This window comes from Syngnathus scovelli, chromosome 15, assembly GCF_024217435.2.
Source record: "Syngnathus scovelli strain Florida chromosome 15, RoL_Ssco_1.2, whole genome shotgun sequence".
Classification (NCBI taxonomy): Eukaryota; Metazoa; Chordata; class Actinopteri; order Syngnathiformes; family Syngnathidae; genus Syngnathus; species Syngnathus scovelli.
In genome coordinates, this window is record NC_090861.1 from 6,168,782 (window position 1) to 6,185,520 (window position 16,739).

The window sequence follows — 16,739 nt, forward strand, 5'->3', positions numbered from 1 at the left end:
GAAATCAGAGAATTCTTACTTTTGAGAGCCGGAAATCAGAAGATTTGGACAATCTTTAGTTTAAAAAATGGATCCAAACAATTTTTGGACTATTAAAATACAATTCATTTGATGATGGGTTTGTTTTCGATTAATCGTTTTTTGGGATCTCGGTTGTTCTTTTTACTTCCACCACCGTGTTTCGCTCGTGTAGCATTCATGCAGTATCTTGTTTTTCCTCCATACAACCTTGTTCTGTCATAAATCATAATTATTACAGAGGTTAGATGTGTTTAATTAGTAGCACAATATAATCCCAGGCAAAAAAAAAACCACAAAGAAAACATAGCGTGATTAGAAGTGACCGTGCTTGAGGGAAAATGACGTCACAAATGTCCTTTCAGCATGTATGCTCCTGATCACCTGTAAACTGGGCAATAGAGCTGGGTATTTTTAGTTGACATTCAGCATGTATTTTTTGACATAAAATATCAAGCCATTAGCCTTTCTCTTAATCTACCCCACATGCCATTTCAGCTCTGACTTGTGTGCCTCTCGTACTCCTTTGGGCACCAAGATGCCCCCATAAACACAATGTTTCCTCCTGCCTCCTTTGTGGCTGCTCAGCTTGCATCGTGCAAAGGGCAGTGGAGTGGAAAGACGGTCACCAATGAGACAAGGATGCTGCTTTTCCTACTGCTCTACCGGAAACAGCTCCAGGCTGGCACTCGACTAGATATTCAACGCACAGTCTACACTAGCATATAAATAAAATTATGTTTTGATGAGTAATTTCACAGATATTTTTTGTTTGGTTTAAATGAATTCGCCTGCTGTGTTTTACCATACTAGTTCAGTCTGCCATGTTATATTCATTGGGCTACAGTCAAATTGTTGTCACGAACAGTAAACATTTTACAAGTAAAAATAATAATTTTATATATTCTACATTGCTGGTGGTGATTCTCTGCAGTTGCAGACAATGGAGAATCCAACCCTGGGAAAAACCTAAAAAATGTCGCGTTCAGTGCTTGACTGACAACTGTGAAAGAGCCGCCACGACCGAGGCTTCACTTAGGGATGCAGTGTCTGCTGGAGGTCAAAGTGCATCTAATAAAGATGACAGACGATGTCTGCTACAGCAGTCCAGGGCGATGACTATGACTCTATGGACTCTACTGTCAGGCTCGTACCACTCCTGGCACAAACCTTATTAATAGCTAGATTAAAAAGCGCAAACACAGGACTCAAGCTGTGTACAAATTTAATTCTTATTGGATTGCACACTTCATTGCTGGCAATACAAATATCAGACCATAAAGCCAAACTAATCCTTAGCTCCAATTCAATGACGTGAGGACGACTTAGGTCAAATTTATAGAAGACGCTTCAAGGTGGAAGAGAAAATGAATCTTAAATCAGTTACTATTATCCTGAGGAATTACCAGCTCTTTTGTTTCTTAACAGGCTGGGCTCCGCCTCTTTCTCGTAATACACTGCCCCCTGCTGGAGTGAATACGGAACTACAGTACTAGTGGCAAAAACAGAATCTTAACAGTACTTAAACATACATTCTGTCAAATACTGAAAATGCTGGCTTGAATTTGAGCATTCTAGGTATTTAGACAAATGTCAAACAGCGCTCTGTAGTTTCTCTTTCCCCCAACATCTAGTGCCTTTTTCTGTTAGCGTTACATTCTTATGAGCCATTCCAACACTGCTGCTAACCACACAGGTGAAAGTGGCGTTGAGGTCCTCTGAGGTGACATTCTTCAGCAGCAAACTCCCGAGAAGAATTTTACCATCCTCTAAGGAGGATCTGAAATCAGACACAGATACGCTGGATAACACGCATAAAATGTTTTGGGGTTATTCAGAGCAATACTCACGTCTCTAACTCGGTTATTCTGTCATCGTTGTGAATATCTTCAGGGAATGAGCCATTGATGAGCCAGTAGAGGAGGGTCATATCATGGCCACAGTTGGACAAAGCTTCACAATGGAGAATCAATGGATGCCCTGAAGGAAAACATACACTCAAGCCCAGAATTCTTCAGATCAAGGCTCATGTCTTACCTGGTTGAGCTTTGACTTGCATGTCATCAGGTCCAATGATGACTGGCACCCCATATTGAGACACTGTCGCACACAAATCGAAAATGAAGCACTAAACAATAAAAGCCAATTTAGACGGGCAAAAAAAAGAAGAGCGTACCTGGAGCGGAATCCGCTAACAATAGACTTAAAGAGCCCAGAGCTGGGGAGGGAAATCATTTCTTTACAACCGTGAACCAGTGAATGAAATGGGCTGGCAAAAAATAAATAAGGATTACCTTTGATGAAAGATGACAGTGTCATAATGACTCTTCTGGTGTTAAATATTGACTGCTCGCTCTACACATGCCTGTCATGCGTTTATATACAGCTCGGAGGACCTACTTCACGTTTTTAAAGTTCAGTTCCAAGGGGAACTCCGATACGAGTCACATACTGGGTCAAGTAATGTTTTGTACGCAAGTCTGACTGGAGCCACATTTCCCGATGATCTCATCTTATTAAATATGGCATCATCCTGAAAAACACACACGGTCAATCCCAGGTATTTGTATTTTTAAGAGTTAGGGTAAAAAGGAAAATGGCTGGTACCGAATCTGTTCAATAGTCACCAAAGTAAGTAAAATGCAGTCAGCTAATGATTATGAACATCTTTACTGGGGCATTAGTTGCAAAATCCAATTAGGGTGTGACCCCAAAAAAAAAAATCTGAGAATTGACAAGATATTGAGATCATGGTTCAACCCAAACATTAGTACTGGTGATGTGCGCCTAAAAATATATACAAAAAGTACAGATACTTTTTAAAACAGATGTTTCAGTTCATTGCTAGGCTCCCAGTCATTAGAATCGGAGCGTTTTCTTCTCCGTGTAGTCCGTTTGTCCATTTCCCACACTTGCGGGTCACTCCAGACCGAGGACGTAGTTGATGCCTTGCACAAAGCCGATAATAACAGGCTGCCAGGCCACCAAGTAGCGAAGCCAGTCTAAAAGTTGGCCATACATGACATGTGGCCTTTCCCAGCTACAAAATGTAAAATTAAGGACAAAAATGAATACATTGTCAATATTCTAGCGGTTTTAGATACTTAAAGGCATTCCGTATCTGCAATTGTGATTCTAAAAGGCCGCTTTGCCTTGGTTAATTATCAGATGTATCCACAAACTCAATAAATGCCTTCACTGAAATAAATAAAATTTTGACACCTCGGTCTAAGCTATCAACCAAAATTGAATTTTAAAAAACTGTATACAGTATAAGAAAAGCAGAAATTGCATTTATGTTATTTTCTTGTAATGCAGGTTGCTGGGAGATCCCTTTCATAGGTTAAAAAAAAATATACAATCTGTGCCTCAAAAAGGGAAGAGGAACTTTGTATGCATCCATTTTAGAAGTTTACTCGGAACGCTTCCGATAAATGACAAGAGGTTAAATCCTCCTGTGTTCCCCTTGGCACGTATTCAAATGAGAACTGTACGAGTTTCAACTCATTTTCGTGCATCGTGGTGTATAACAAAATGACCACTTCCACCCTGAACTCATATTGAGTATATTTGACCAAAGGATACGGGTTGCTGAACATCCTCTTGAGATCCACCTTCTCTTTGCAATACGGGCACATCTGCTTCTTTCCCACGATGCACCAACCTCTTATGCAGAACTCATGGAACCTGGATGTGACGTCAAGGCAGATCAAACCTGATTATGAGTGTATTCTTTTGAGCTCTTTGCTCATTGCGCAATTTCAGACACTCATGTGAATGACTCAATCTCACGGGGTTTCGAAAGACACAATCGAGGAACTCTGCTGTTATGTCAGCTATGTGAAGGATACACATGGTTGCAGGATAATCTGTACGTGTTCTCAATGATGCCCTCCTCACTGACATCAACGAGGATGGCTTGTCCACATACGGCGCAGATATTATCAGACAAATGCTTAGTCGGCATTCCGGATGCGCTGTAATACTGCAAAAAGGAGAGACAAAATAGTCAACGTTACTTTTGGAGCAGCGTCAGGCGCATCCACCATGAGCAAAGTCCATTCATTTGTTACCCCGACAGTCGACGCCATGAAGTCGGCACACATCTCGGCGAAGTCTCTTCCGAGCACACCATAATACAGTCCGTAAAAAAGCAGGGACACGCCAAAGTCCCTCGCATCTTCGGGCTTTATCCTGCATGAAGGTATCACCGTGTGATTAGCACTGTATGATCATTAAAACGTTTGTTTGTTTTCTGTTTTTTTTTTTAAATCAAATGTGGCCTTTTACCCAAATTCAGTATAAAAAAACATTTCAAATACATTCAGGTGCACTGTTACAGTAGTTGTAGAACAATCAAAATTGTGGCAAACAGCACCATCTAGTGGCCAGTCATTTGCGCACATTGTCAGAAATGTATTTTAAACGTTAAAATAGACCCATGGCCTACCTGAAAATAAGCGTAAACAGAACAGTGTAGCTGACTATTCCGGTGCCATAGCTGATCTTGTAGAGGAGCAGGAACCACTTGTACACCAACCTGCAGCACAGCGAGCAGACGACAAAGTTCTTTAGGGACCGACGTATTTTTGAACCGATGCAGCACTAAGTTGCATCTTACCTCGGTGTGGTGCAGGCCAGAGGCTTGCGAGTGGCACGGTAGCTAATATATGCTGTGATGACAGAGAAGATAAACCAGGTGGTCAGGAACCTCCACCAGTGAAGTTTGGTAGTAAAGTAGAGAGGAACTACCCACATCTGGAACAGAGTCACCAGCTACAAGACAGCAGCATGATGCCACATGTAAACCGGGGACAAAAAGTTTGGACACTTTTATTTTTTATTACACAGGGCAACAACGAGTGTTGTTTCTTACGTTGTAAGACTTTGGGTGCCGCTGCTTCCACTGCACGAGGACGAGCTGGGCGATGACAAGTGTGACGATGAGGATCAGGACCATCTCGGCGTGCATGGCCTCGTGGCCTTTGTGTTTGGCATGCATCTTGGCATGCTCCATCCTGTTGAACAAAAAACAAGTGTTCATTCATAGCTAGTAAGAAAAATGTTGGCTTTCACAACGGCATTAATTCTGAGCCTCTGGCTGGCTATACAACATTTGAATACACAAACAATTAGTCAAAGTCAAAGTCAAAGTCAAAGTCTCCTTTATTGTCAATAGCTCCGCATGTCAAGACACACAAAGCGATCGAAATTACGTTTCTCACTATCCCAGGGTAACAAGACAGAGTTCACAACGCACATACAAGTAAACAACACAGGAAAAATAAAACAAGAAGATGAACAATAAGAGTGATAGCACGCTAGCCGCTCCCGATCCACAGCAGAGTCCGGAAAGATGACAGTCAACCAGGCCACTGTGAACACGAGCACACAGCAGGCACGCACTTGGCAGTTATTTGGATTGGATTGAGAGACTTGGCGCTGACAAAACACTAACCTCCACTTCTCCTCCGGTGAGAGCTTAGACGCATCAAACTGTAGACAAGAGACAAAATTTTATATTTGCTAGCAATAAAATTACAAAGTTATACTGTTGTTTCAAAATGTTATGAAAATGGCTGAAACACACCACCCAGTCAACACCTGACTTAGCTTTGTGTATGTTCGTCTCGTTTGATACGTCGTGCTACGCTCAACATCGGCGGAAGTTTTATGGCGTTCTGGACTTTGGTGCGGAGAGATTAAGGGCGCTCGGACTGCTTCGTCATGGAGCGACGCCGGACTGGCCTGCTCTTCCTCCCTCGGTTGGACTGCGTCGTGAGCTCGGACTGCTCCGTCCTGGAGCATTGTTGGGATGCGTCGGCAGCGGGTCTGCGAGGCAGCGGAAGAGGGGCCAGCGCGGAGACGTCGGGCCAGGCTTGCGCCCAACCCAGCTAGCCAAGCCGTGCCTTCCCTTCTCCTGGCGTACGATCGTTCGCGGGACGACAAGATGGGTTGCGTTCGCCTGATAGGATCTACGAACCGGACAGTGCGTGCCTGCTGTGTGCTCGTGTTCACAGTGGCCTGGTTGACTGTCATCTTTCCGGACTCTGCTGTGCATCGGGAGCGGCTAGCGTGCTATCACTCTTATTGTTCATCTTCTTGTTTTATTTTTCCTGTGTTGTTTTACTTGTATGTGCGTTGTGAACTCTGTCTTGTCACCCTGGGATAGTGAGAAACGTAATTTCGATCTCTTTGTGTGTCTTGACATGCGGAGGAATTGACAATAAAGGAGACTTTGACTTTTGATAAATGAGTCACTTTCCATGTAGCCAAGCCTTACCTTAGTGTGACTTAATCATGACAGTCGTCATACTGATATTAAACCCGACTTAATTGACTTACTGCCGTTTTAGGTATGACAAAAAATGGCCACGCCTTTACGGCATTAATACTGGGTCAAGTAATGTTTTGTACGCAAGTCTGACTGGAGCCACATTTCCCGATGATCTCATCTTATTAAATATGGCATCATCCTGAAAAACACACACGGTCAATCCCAGGTATTTGTATTTTTAAGAGTTAGGGTAAAAAGGAAAATGGCTGGTACCGAATCTGTTCAATAGTCACCAAAGTAAGTAAAATGCAGTCAGCTAATGATTATGAACATCTTTACTGGGGCATTAGTTGCAAAATCCAATTAGGGTGTGACCCCAAAAAAAAAAATCTGAGAATTGACAAGATATTGAGATCATGGTTCAACCCAAACATTAGTACTGGTGATGTGCGCCTAAAAATATATACAAAAAGTACAGATACTTTTTAAAACAGATGTTTCAGTTCATTGCTAGGCTCCCAGTCATTAGAATCGGAGCGTTTTCTTCTCCGTGTAGTCCGTTTGTCCATTTCCCACACTTGCGGGTCACTCCAGACCGAGGACGTAGTTGATGCCTTGCACAAAGCCGATAATAACAGGCTGCCAGGCCACCAAGTAGCGAAGCCAGTCTAAAAGTTGGCCATACATGACATGTGGCCTTTCCCAGCTACAAAATGTAAAATTAAGGACAAAAATGAATACATTGTCAATATTCTAGCGGTTTTAGATACTTAAAGGCATTCCGTATCTGCAATTGTGATTCTAAAAGGCCGCTTTGCCTTGGTTAATTATCAGATGTATCCACAAACTCAATAAATGCCTTCACTGAAATAAATAAAATTTTGACACCTCGGTCTAAGCTATCAACCAAAATTGAATTTTAAAAAACTGTATACAGTATAAGAAAAGCAGAAATTGCATTTATGTTATTTTTCTTGTAATGCAGGTTGCTGGGAGATCCCTTTCATAGGTTAAAAAAAAATATATACAATCTGTGCCTCAAAAAGGGAAGAGGAACTTTGTATGCATCCATTTTAGAAGTTTACTCGGAACGCTTCCGATAAATGACAAGAGGTTAAATCCTCCTGTGTTCCCCTTGGCAAGTATTCAAATGAGAACTGTACGAGTTTCAACTCATTTTCGTGCATCGTGGTGTATAACAAAATGACCACTTCCACCCTGAACTCATTTTGAGTACATTTGACCAAAGGATACGGGTTGCTGAACATCCTCTTGAGATCCACCTTCTCTTTGCAATACGGGCACATCTGCTTCTTTCCCACGATGCACCAACCTCTTATGCAGAACTCATGGAACCTGGATGTGACGTCAAGGCAGATCAAACCTGATTATGAGTGTATTCTTTTGAGCTCATTGCGCAATTTCAGACATTCATGTGAATGACTCAATCTCACGGGATTTCGAAAGACACAATCGAGGAACTCTGCTGTTATGTCAGCTATGTGAAGGATACACATGATTGCAGGATAATCTGTACGTGTTCTCAATGATGCCCTCCTCACTGACATCAACGAGGATGGCTTGTCCACATACGGCGCAGATATTATCAGACAAATGCTTAGTCGGCATTCCGGATGCGCTGTAATACTGCAAAAAGGAGAGACAAAATAGTCAACGTTACTTTTGGAGCAGCGACAGGCGCATCCACCATGAGCAAAGTCCACTCATTTGTTACCCCGACAGTCGACGCCATGAAGTCGGCACACATCTCGGCGAAGTCTCTTCCGAGCACACCATAATACAGTCCGTAAAAAAGCAGGGACACGCCAAAGTCCATCGCATCTTCGGGCTTTATCCTGCATGAAGGTATCACCGTGTGATTAGCACTGTATGATCATTAAAACGTTTGTTTGTTTTCTGTTTTTTTTTTTAAATCAAATGTGGCCTTTTACCCAAATTCAGTATAAAAAAACATTTCAAATACATTCAGGTGCACTGTTACAGTAGTTGTAGAACAATCAAAATTGTGGCAAACAGCACCATCTAGTGGCCAGTCATTTGCGCACATTGTCAGAAATGTATTTTAAACGTTAAAATAGACCCATGGCCTACCTGAAAATAAGATTGATGCCAAAAAGCGTAAACATAACAACAGTGTAGCCGACTATTCCGGTGCCATAGCTGATCTTGTAGAGGAGCAGGAACCACTTGTACACCAACCTGCAGCACAGCGAGCAGACGACAAAGTTCTTTAGGGACCGACGTATTTTTGAACCGATGCGGCACTAAGTTGCATCTTACCTCGGTGTGGTGCAGGCCAGAGGCTTGCGAGTGGCACGGTAGCTAATATATGCTGTGATGACAGAGAAGATAAACCAGGTGGTCAGGAACCTCCACCAGTGAAGTTTGGTAGTAAAGTAGAGAGGAACTACCCACATCTGGAACAGAGTCACCAGCTACAAGACAGCAGCATGATGCCACATGTAAACCGGGGACAAAAAGTTTGGACACTTTTATTTTTTATTACACAGGGCAACAACGAGTTTTGTTTCTTACGTTGTAAGACTTTGGGTGCCGCTGCTTCCACTGCACGAGGACGAGCTGGGCGATGACAAGTGTGACGATGAGGATCAGGACCATCTCGGCGTGCATGGCCTCGTGGCCTTTGTGTTTGGCATGCATCTTGGCATGCTCCACCCTGTTGAACAAAAAACAAGTGTTCATTCATAGCTAGTAAGAAAAATGTTTGCTTTCACAACGGCATTAATTCTGAGCCTCTGGCTGGCTATACAACATTTGAATACACAAACAATTACAGTTATTTGGATTGAGAGACTTGGCGCTGACAAAACACTAACCTCCACTTCTCCTCCGGTGAGAGCTTAGACGCATCAAACTGTAGACAAGAGACAAAATTATCTTTGTGGCCACTTGATAAATGCAGGGGAGAAATATTAGTGCGACCTTGAAAACGACAAAAAAGAACAATGTCATTTTACAATCATCGAGTGGTATATTTGCTAGCAATAAAAGTTATAAAATTGAGTTACAAAGTTATACTGTTGTTTCAAAATTTTATGAAAATGGCTGAAATGGATGGTTCAAGATGGCGGCGCGTGCACACGCAGCGGCCACTCTCTGTCCCGTTCGGTGTTTTGTGAGTGTTTACTGAGTGTTTGTCTGGCAGTTTTGTGTGTATTCGTCTCGTGTGATACGTCGTGCTACTAGTGCGGCGGGCATGTTCTGCTCAACATCGGCGGAAGTGGGTTTTATGGCGTTCTGGACTTTGGTGTGGAGAGATTTGCTGCTGGTGTTAGCGCTCGGACTGCTTCGTCATGGAGCGACGCCGGACTGGCCTGCTCTTCCTCCCCCGGTTGGACTGCGTCCTGAGCTCGGACTGCTCCGTCCTGGAGCATTGTTGGGATGCGTCGGCAGCGGAAGAGGGGCCAGCGCGGAGACGTCGGGCCAGGCTTGCGGCCAACCCAGCTCGCCCATCCGTGCCTTCCATTCTCCTGGCGTACGTTCGTTCGCGGGACGACAAGATGGGTTGCGTTCGCCTGATAGGATCCACGAACCGGACAGTGCGTGCCTGCTGTGTGCTCGTGTTCACAGTGGCCTGGTTGACTGTCATCTTACCGGACTCTGCTGTGCATCGGGAGCGGCTAGCGTGCTATCACGCTTATTGTTCATTGATGTTGACTTCTTATGTTATTTTTCCTGTGTTGTTTACTTGTATGTGCGTTGTGAACTCTGTCTTGTCACCCTGGGATAGTGAGAAACGTAATTTCGATCTCTTTGTGTGTCTTGACATGCGGAGGAATTGACAATAAAGGAGACTTTGACTTTGACTTTTGACTTTGAAACACACCACCCAGTCAACAGCTGACTTAGCTTTGCAGCACTTCAAGCTAGTCACTGCACATAAATGAGTCACTTTCCATGTAGCTAAGCCTTACCTTAGTGTGACTTAATCATGACAGTCGTCATACTGATATTAAAGCCGACTTAATTGACTTATTGCCGTTTTAGGTATGACAAAAAATGGCCACGCCTTTACGGCATTAATCAGGTTACCTTTGACCCCCGCCCACCATGTCACGCTGTATACTTAGAAGTCACAAATTAGGCAGTTTGGCAATTTTATTCTGCATTGACGGCTATTAATTATTCACTAACAGAGTTTTAAACCAGACACGACCTATTTAAATGACTGCTGCTTGCAAGGGTGGGTAGCCTTGGAGCTGGCCTTGAAGCTGCACATTTTACTTGTGATGTTGCTTGTCTCGTAAAATGATTTGCTGACTGAAAGCCAGCAGGTTAAGGAGAGAAATGAAATGAAGAATATTACCTCTGGTAAACAAAGAGCTTAACATAGAGAACAAGTGCTGACGATGGGCTAAACCTGAGCGGAGAAGCTAACGCGGTGTTTTACGTGTTAGCAACTAGCGTTCTGAAACGAAACCCACTCCACCTGTTTGTAGTGTCACGACTACGCGTATGAGACGTTGCACTCACCTGGATCGGTTCATTATGATGCTCTAGTCCGTGGTCGTGCTCCACACCATCCACCTCTACCTCAAACATCCCGGCCATCTTCAGAGGGCTGCTTTATCTTTCGGGAGCCATTAGCAACTAACAACATGTCATACGGTCACTTCCGGTTTTGTCTCTCCCGATTTGAGCTTCAAAATAAAACTTCCAAAATGAGCTTTGACCCCATTTTTCAAATGAAATTCTCCTTGTTGATTGAAACTTTTCATTGGATTGTTATGAAATGTTGCGTTAACATTTTATTTGCAACTGTCTATAATTTCGAAGCTCTTCTCTTAGTTCTGAGAATAACTTCCCTTTTTTGTCGAATTTCGAAGCTCTTCTCTTAGTTCTGAGAATAACTTCCCTTTTTTGTCGAATGAGATTTCCGATTCTATGCGTTGCCATGTAATATGTAATCTGCCCAGGGCCTTGGAGGATTGCTAAAGCGTCACTATATATATATATATATAATTATTGTTTCAAGTTAAAACCTGCATTTTGAGTACTCCCGCCGCATTTAGACCGGAACAGGAAAGCCAAAGTAGCAAAATCGTGCAAAATGGGGATACGGATTGGTTGAAATGATAACCAAAGTCTCATCTGATTGGCCAAGAACCAAGACAATGAGGTTTTATTGGTCGGAGACTGGTGAGCGCTCTCATCGTGAGATTAAGCTGACGACTGATCGTTAATGCAGTGTGAATAAAAACTAAGGTAAAATATTTCCGAGGTGTTGAGACAATTCCAGTAGGTGCTGCCCGACAAATCTGTCAACATGCATGTGATCAAACGAGGTATCATAGTTTCCCCACCCACCCCTTTTTGTTTTGTAAATCATGCAATGCACATGAAAACCGTTGCATGGTTGCTATAGTTACTAGATGCGCCAGCGAGATAAGGGAAAGCAATATCCAAAACATTAGCGGCATGTTTTCCAGATGAGGCGTTTGGAGGCAATATGCTGCAGGGACACGCTTCAGGTGATGAATTAATGAAGAGGACCTCTTGGGAGCAAATTGTGTGAAGCAAGCTGAGACCTGCACTGTGACACAAACACTGCAGCCACATTCACGAAACTAACACAATGGGCATTTTGTTTCCATTTTAATTGTTGTGAAAATTGTCATTCATAATGTATCTTATAGCTAGCTGTATAATTTGTTCCCCTCAAGAAACACAAAATTGAAACGTCAAGCTTGCTTAATTTTACTGAGCGGAATTATTGTACTAACACAAATATTTGCCAGAGTGAAAGTTTGTTTTATTCAGAATGTGAAAACGGGTTTTTCTGGATCTGAAAGATTAACTAAGAAGGAAAACAACTTTGTGGACTGGAATGAAGTGTTTTCTCAAACTAACAATGTTACTAAGCTAGCGTCTTGCTGTCTGTGTCATCAATAGAAGCCTCGCCTTCTTCAGAACCAAATCCTGTGTCCCGAGAACTGCTGCTGCCTGATGGCGAAGCTATTTTTGTCTGGCTCTCTAAATTTTCACCCTCATCATCACATCTTCTGCAAATATCTGGCTCACGCTGTCGCCCGTTCATCCACCCGGCCTCCACTTTGTTTTCTTGTAATTCTATCTCTTCAAATGTATTGCGCATATTTTCGGTGTCTTCACTGATTCTTTTTTTGGGGCTTTCAGAAAGTATCTTCTGTTCTTCTTCTATATTGAAATGTTTAGCTGGAGCTATCTCATTTGCGTTGTCACTTTTGTTAGCGTCTATCTGCTCTTTTTCCGTTTGACATCGCCCTTCCTCCATCTTGACCAAATCCCCATGTGACGAAAGCCTGGAGCTCATCTCTTCACCCTCGCAACACTCCTTTTCATCCATTGGGCCTTTTATTTTCTCCTCCTCCTCCTCCTCCTCCTCTCCGTGATGCACCGTTACATCACGTGACGTGCTTTTCTGATCCAGCTGGCTGTTAAAGCCTCTGAAATTATTTTTGGCGCCCAAGATGTATTTGCCGAGGAATGACGAGCCGTCTTTCGACAGCTCGTCGGCGGCCGTACGGTGACTTTCATCGACCAAGTGGTGATGGACCATTTTCAAGTCATTGTGCATCCTCAAGACGCCTTTGCTCAGCTCGGTGATGCGATTACCGATATCTGATCGGAAAAAGCGCGTCAATTGAATTGTGTGACTTTTGTTGCCATGACGACGGCCCCACAGCGACATCCGTGTCTCACCTTTCCTCTTGGTCTCCTCAAACTCCCTCCGAGCCGATTCGATGTATCGTTGCACCAGAGCTCTGATCACCTGCTGACGGTACGGAACCTGGTTGTCCTCGGAGCCCTTTTTGTCAAACTTCACACAACACAACAAATGCACTTTTAGAATTTATTTTATGAAAGTTTTGTCACACTTAATCTTACCAAAGAAGCTATTGGTGGATATTTTGCAGAATTACAGTTCATGCAGCAGCAGATGCGCCTAAAGATGACCCTGTTGGAAGATGACAAACATTAAAAATGAAGGCTAAAAATAAAAATGCGCAAGCTGCTCACCTTAATATGTAAAACAAAGCTTTTGGGGAAGGGATGATGTTGAATGGGACGGGCATGGTGAGGCCCTCTCGGAAGTAACTGAGATACAGCTTGGATCTGGCAAACTTCCACTCCACATCTGCATCGTCCTAAAAACACACGTGCTTCAAATTTCCTGCATTGTATGGAATTCGAAAAAAAATACTTTACCTCAATTTTCTGAAAGGAGTTGGTGATCATAGCAATAAGCATGTTGAGTAACACAATGACTATGACAAGCGTGAAGATTCCGTACAGAATCCGTCCGACAAATTCGGCCAAGACAAACTGCGGCATGTCCACGTAGTCCTGGTTGGCCACACCGAACATGGTCCAGAAAAGAAAGTGAAACGTCTCGTTAAACCTGCAATGAAGAAGCCAAACAATCTAATGTTTGTCTCGGTTGGATGATGTCACTTTTTTTTCCTCACCTGCCAAGACGCGGTGAGATGACATAAGGGACGTAGACATTATTGATCCCGCATAGGAAGGCCGTTCCGATGATCATCAGGATGAACATGAATCTGAAAAGCCACGTGGACAAAGATGAAGACAAAACAATGACGACGCAGCCAAATAGCGCCTCGTCGTCACCTCATCATGTCGTCGATCATCTTGCCGATGGAGATCTGGAGCGTTCCTAGGGACTCGTGCGCCGGGAGAATGTAAGCGAGCCTTGTGAAGCTCATCATACTCGTCACGGCGAACAGAACCTCCGCAATCAACTGAGGGTCCTCCTGACGCCAGTCGTCACGCACTGCCGCCAAGAAAGATTAACAATAGTCGCTTTGAAGCGGCAGCTGTGTTGGTTTCCTACCCGTCTGGGTGAAGTAGACGCACTCCTCCTCCGAGCTGTTTGTGTCGAGACACAAATGACCCTTGAGCATGATGAGCACACGTAAGGCGAAGGAGGCCAAGTACATGCTGAGCACCACCACGTCCAAGCAGTTCCACCAATCCAGGAAGTAACTCCTCAGACCTTCGATCCACACTTCCTTGCACTCATACCAGAAGAAACCTAGCGAGACAACGCACGTCTTGGATCGAGCCTACAGCGACACGAGCGAGCGAGCGGGAACTCACCGACCACCCAAACCATGTGGAAGGAGCTGTGCAAGATGTTCTGCTGCCTCGCCGCAAACGTATCCCGGTACATCTCCATGGTGATGGATTCCCCGAGTAATGTGATGAGGAACCACAGATAGGAAGCGGAATGAAGAAGGAACTTGATGACGGGAGTCTTTAGGATCTTTCCCACCTGAATCAGTGAGTCAACATTTGAATGAGCAAAGCTGGCAACGACAGACGAGATTTTAGTTTACTTTTGACTTTGGTGCGATCCAGTAGGCGAGGCAGAGGAAGGGCATTGTGAAAAAGATCCCGACGGCGACAAAGAGCTTCCACGCAGTCCTGCTACCTCTCCAACCTGCCAGGTTGCCACACCAGATTGAAGACAGAACTTGTTGGCAGATGGGGTGGGCGACAAACTGCACAAAAACACAAATGATGATGAACGTGCGCACGATTGAGTTGTCCCGATATGACATCCCAGACACCTGCTTCTGGTTGTAGTTGACAGCCAAGCGTAGCCTTGATAAGTTTGGTATGCCCTCCTCGAAGGCCTGCTCGTCCAAAGCCTCCTGGCTCTCGTCTCCACAGCTGTTGAGAATGGTGGTCACCTCGCTCTGGTTGCGGCACATACCCAACAACTCCACGGCAAATTCTTGACAAAGCTCCTCCAGGCTCAGGTACTGAGGCTGCATGGGAAAACGTAGACCGCGTCGATAAAAAGATGAGGAGGCAAAGAGGCAAGCACCGACCTTGAACTCTGGCTCATTCCGAGAAAGTTTGCGAAGTTCTCTGCTGAGGCTGAAAGCGCTGAGCATGGCATCGTCGGACGTGATGGAGAGGTAAGCGCGGCTGGCGATGCCGCGGTAGGTGTTGATGCGGGACAAGGAGAACTTGAGTAGGTCGTACTGACGCCCGTTGCGGCACTCCAGGCAGGCGCAGGAGATTTTGTGCGGCCACGGGATGACGTGACCCTTTCGGGTCAGCATGGTGACGATGTCGTAAAGATCTTTCTGGCACGCCAAGGTCAGCGGGGTCACACCGGGGGCAAACTGCGAGTTGTCAATGGAGTGGTCAAAGATGGCTTGAGAGAAGGAGCGCACGTCCATCTTGTTGCCTTTTTCCTGATCCAGGCGGTCCAGCAGGAGCTTGACCACTCTCGGCTGGTTGGTGTCCACGGCAACGAGAAGGGCCTCGTGAATCTGACGGAAGTCGAACTTGACCCCCTGGAGGAGGGCGTCCATGATGCAGTCGCTCCCCAGGCGGATAGACAGGTTGAGGGCCTCCCTCCAAAGGCGATCTTCAGAGTCGTCCAGCTGGCGGATGATGCCGTCGCCCGTCTTGAGCAGGCTGCAAACCAGCTCCATTTTCCCTTCCTGGATGGCGCCGATGAGCTCTGGAGGGAACTGCATTTTTTTGTTCATGATCTCGCGCCATTGATCTGGCTGACAGACAGCACAGGCACATTAATACTACTTTCACTCGTTCGTTTGTGATGTTGGTTGATATCACAAACAACTAAGCCAGTGTCTTTTAGTGCAAAAAAAAAAACCTACTCACCGTGAGGTTTTGCATCTCTGGTGGAAACAAACGAAAAAGAGAGACGGACAAATTTGGAGCAATTATCCTGTTCCACACAATGAAAACAGATGGAGGTGATAGACAAGCGAGGTAAGCGCTTTGACAGTCTGCGGTCATGTGAAGCTCTCTGTAAGGAACCTAAACTTCCACGCGCTACCCCGTGGGGATCCCAGCCAATTAAAATGTAACCTGGCTCAAAGTGTTTCTGCGAGACTGTGGCCTCCTCTGCTGAAAACAGAGCAACGGTATCAATTAGGTGGGTTGGTTACTGTACACACAGCAGGTGTCATCCTTCCCTGTGGAAATGGAAGGGAAAAAAAAAAGGGACGCTACATTTATAAAAATTGTTGCAGTTCACATCTGGAATTGAAAATGTTCACATAGTTTTGTTTGCTTGATTTGATTAATAATAATTGATTAGTAAGCCTGCTGGCCACAGTGTTTTCATGGTATAAACAAATTTGCGTCTACTTATTCAACTAGGCTGCGTCTTTGAAACACTAGAGGGCGCTAAAAGACTGCTAAAAACAAAAAATACGTCGAGAATGTCAGCCGAGAAGTTCGTTTATAGTTACCAATTTTAGTTTTTATTTATTTAAAAGTGGTACAAACTCCCTAAACAAAAAACTACTTTAAAGGGGAATATTTAGAACAATTTAGAAAGGTTGCTTGATAAAAGCAAAAAATAAAAGCAGTTTGATTTTTAAAACTCTGTTAAATAACAATTCTAGAACTT

The 16,739-nt window shown here is 44.3% G+C and overlaps 4 protein-coding genes and 2 long non-coding RNA genes across 8 annotated transcripts; 2 read left to right on the forward strand and 4 right to left on the reverse strand.

Moving 5' to 3' along the window:
* Positions 1–1,226: 1,226 nt before the first annotated feature.
* LOC125981803 (interleukin-1 receptor accessory protein) lies at positions 1,227–2,525 on the reverse strand. The gene is made up of 5 exons (XM_049741792.2): positions 2,313–2,525; positions 2,195–2,236; positions 2,056–2,118; positions 1,869–1,998; positions 1,227–1,798 (listed from the first exon to the last, which is right to left on the reverse strand). The coding sequence occupies exons 1-5, from the start codon at positions 2,335–2,337 to the stop codon at positions 1,612–1,614; spliced, it is 447 nt and encodes a 148-aa protein (XP_049597749.1). The 5' UTR covers positions 2,338–2,525; the 3' UTR covers positions 1,227–1,611.
* Positions 2,526–2,669: 144 nt separating this feature from the next.
* On the reverse strand, positions 2,670–6,057 carry LOC125981798 (E3 ubiquitin ligase Rnf121). Of its 2 annotated transcripts, none has more exons than XM_049741782.1 (9): positions 5,623–6,057; positions 5,477–5,514; positions 4,895–5,036; positions 4,640–4,794; positions 4,469–4,558; positions 4,092–4,212; positions 3,870–4,003; positions 3,604–3,705; positions 2,670–3,058 (listed from the first exon to the last, which is right to left on the reverse strand). In XM_049741782.1, exons 1-9 carry the CDS (start codon positions 6,055–6,057, stop codon positions 2,938–2,940), a joined length of 1,338 nt encoding a protein of 445 aa, XP_049597739.1. In that variant the 3' UTR covers positions 2,670–2,937. The 2 variants fall into 2 exon arrangements, with proteins under 2 accessions (XP_049597739.1, XP_049597744.1); XM_049741787.2 differs by having other exon boundaries at positions 5,609–5,749.
* LOC125981804 (uncharacterized) lies at positions 5,032–6,271 on the forward strand. Its single transcript, XR_007486170.2, has 2 exons — positions 5,032–5,492; positions 5,688–6,271. It is a non-coding gene; the product is annotated as an uncharacterized lncRNA (long non-coding RNA).
* A 341-nt stretch (positions 6,272–6,612) lies between these two features.
* rnf121 (ring finger protein 121) lies at positions 6,613–10,978 on the reverse strand. 2 transcript variants are annotated; one of them, XM_049741783.1, is made up of 9 exons: positions 10,811–10,978; positions 9,154–9,191; positions 8,852–8,993; positions 8,597–8,751; positions 8,408–8,515; positions 8,031–8,151; positions 7,809–7,942; positions 7,550–7,651; positions 6,613–7,001 (listed from the first exon to the last, which is right to left on the reverse strand). In XM_049741783.1, exons 1-9 carry the CDS (start codon positions 10,886–10,888, stop codon positions 6,881–6,883), a joined length of 999 nt encoding a protein of 332 aa, XP_049597740.1. In that variant the 5' UTR covers positions 10,889–10,978; the 3' UTR covers positions 6,613–6,880. The 2 variants fall into 2 exon arrangements, with proteins under 2 accessions (XP_049597740.1, XP_049597743.1); XM_049741786.1 differs by having other exon boundaries at positions 9,154–9,259; positions 10,811–10,951.
* Positions 10,979–11,480: 502 nt separating this feature from the next.
* Positions 11,481–13,137, forward strand: LOC125981774 (uncharacterized). The gene is made up of 2 exons (XR_007486162.2): positions 11,481–11,622; positions 11,767–13,137. It is a non-coding gene; the product is annotated as an uncharacterized lncRNA (long non-coding RNA).
* LOC125981767 (short transient receptor potential channel 2) lies at positions 12,068–16,632 on the reverse strand. Its single transcript, XM_049741705.2, has 12 exons — positions 15,175–16,632; positions 14,911–15,111; positions 14,677–14,841; positions 14,438–14,612; positions 14,172–14,372; positions 13,949–14,111; positions 13,786–13,878; positions 13,526–13,718; positions 13,337–13,464; positions 13,205–13,274; positions 13,019–13,136; positions 12,068–12,937 (listed from the first exon to the last, which is right to left on the reverse strand). The coding sequence occupies exons 1-12, from the start codon at positions 15,844–15,846 to the stop codon at positions 12,195–12,197; spliced, it is 2,922 nt and encodes a 973-aa protein (XP_049597662.1). The 5' UTR covers positions 15,847–16,632; the 3' UTR covers positions 12,068–12,194.
* Positions 16,633–16,739: the final 107 nt, after the last annotated feature.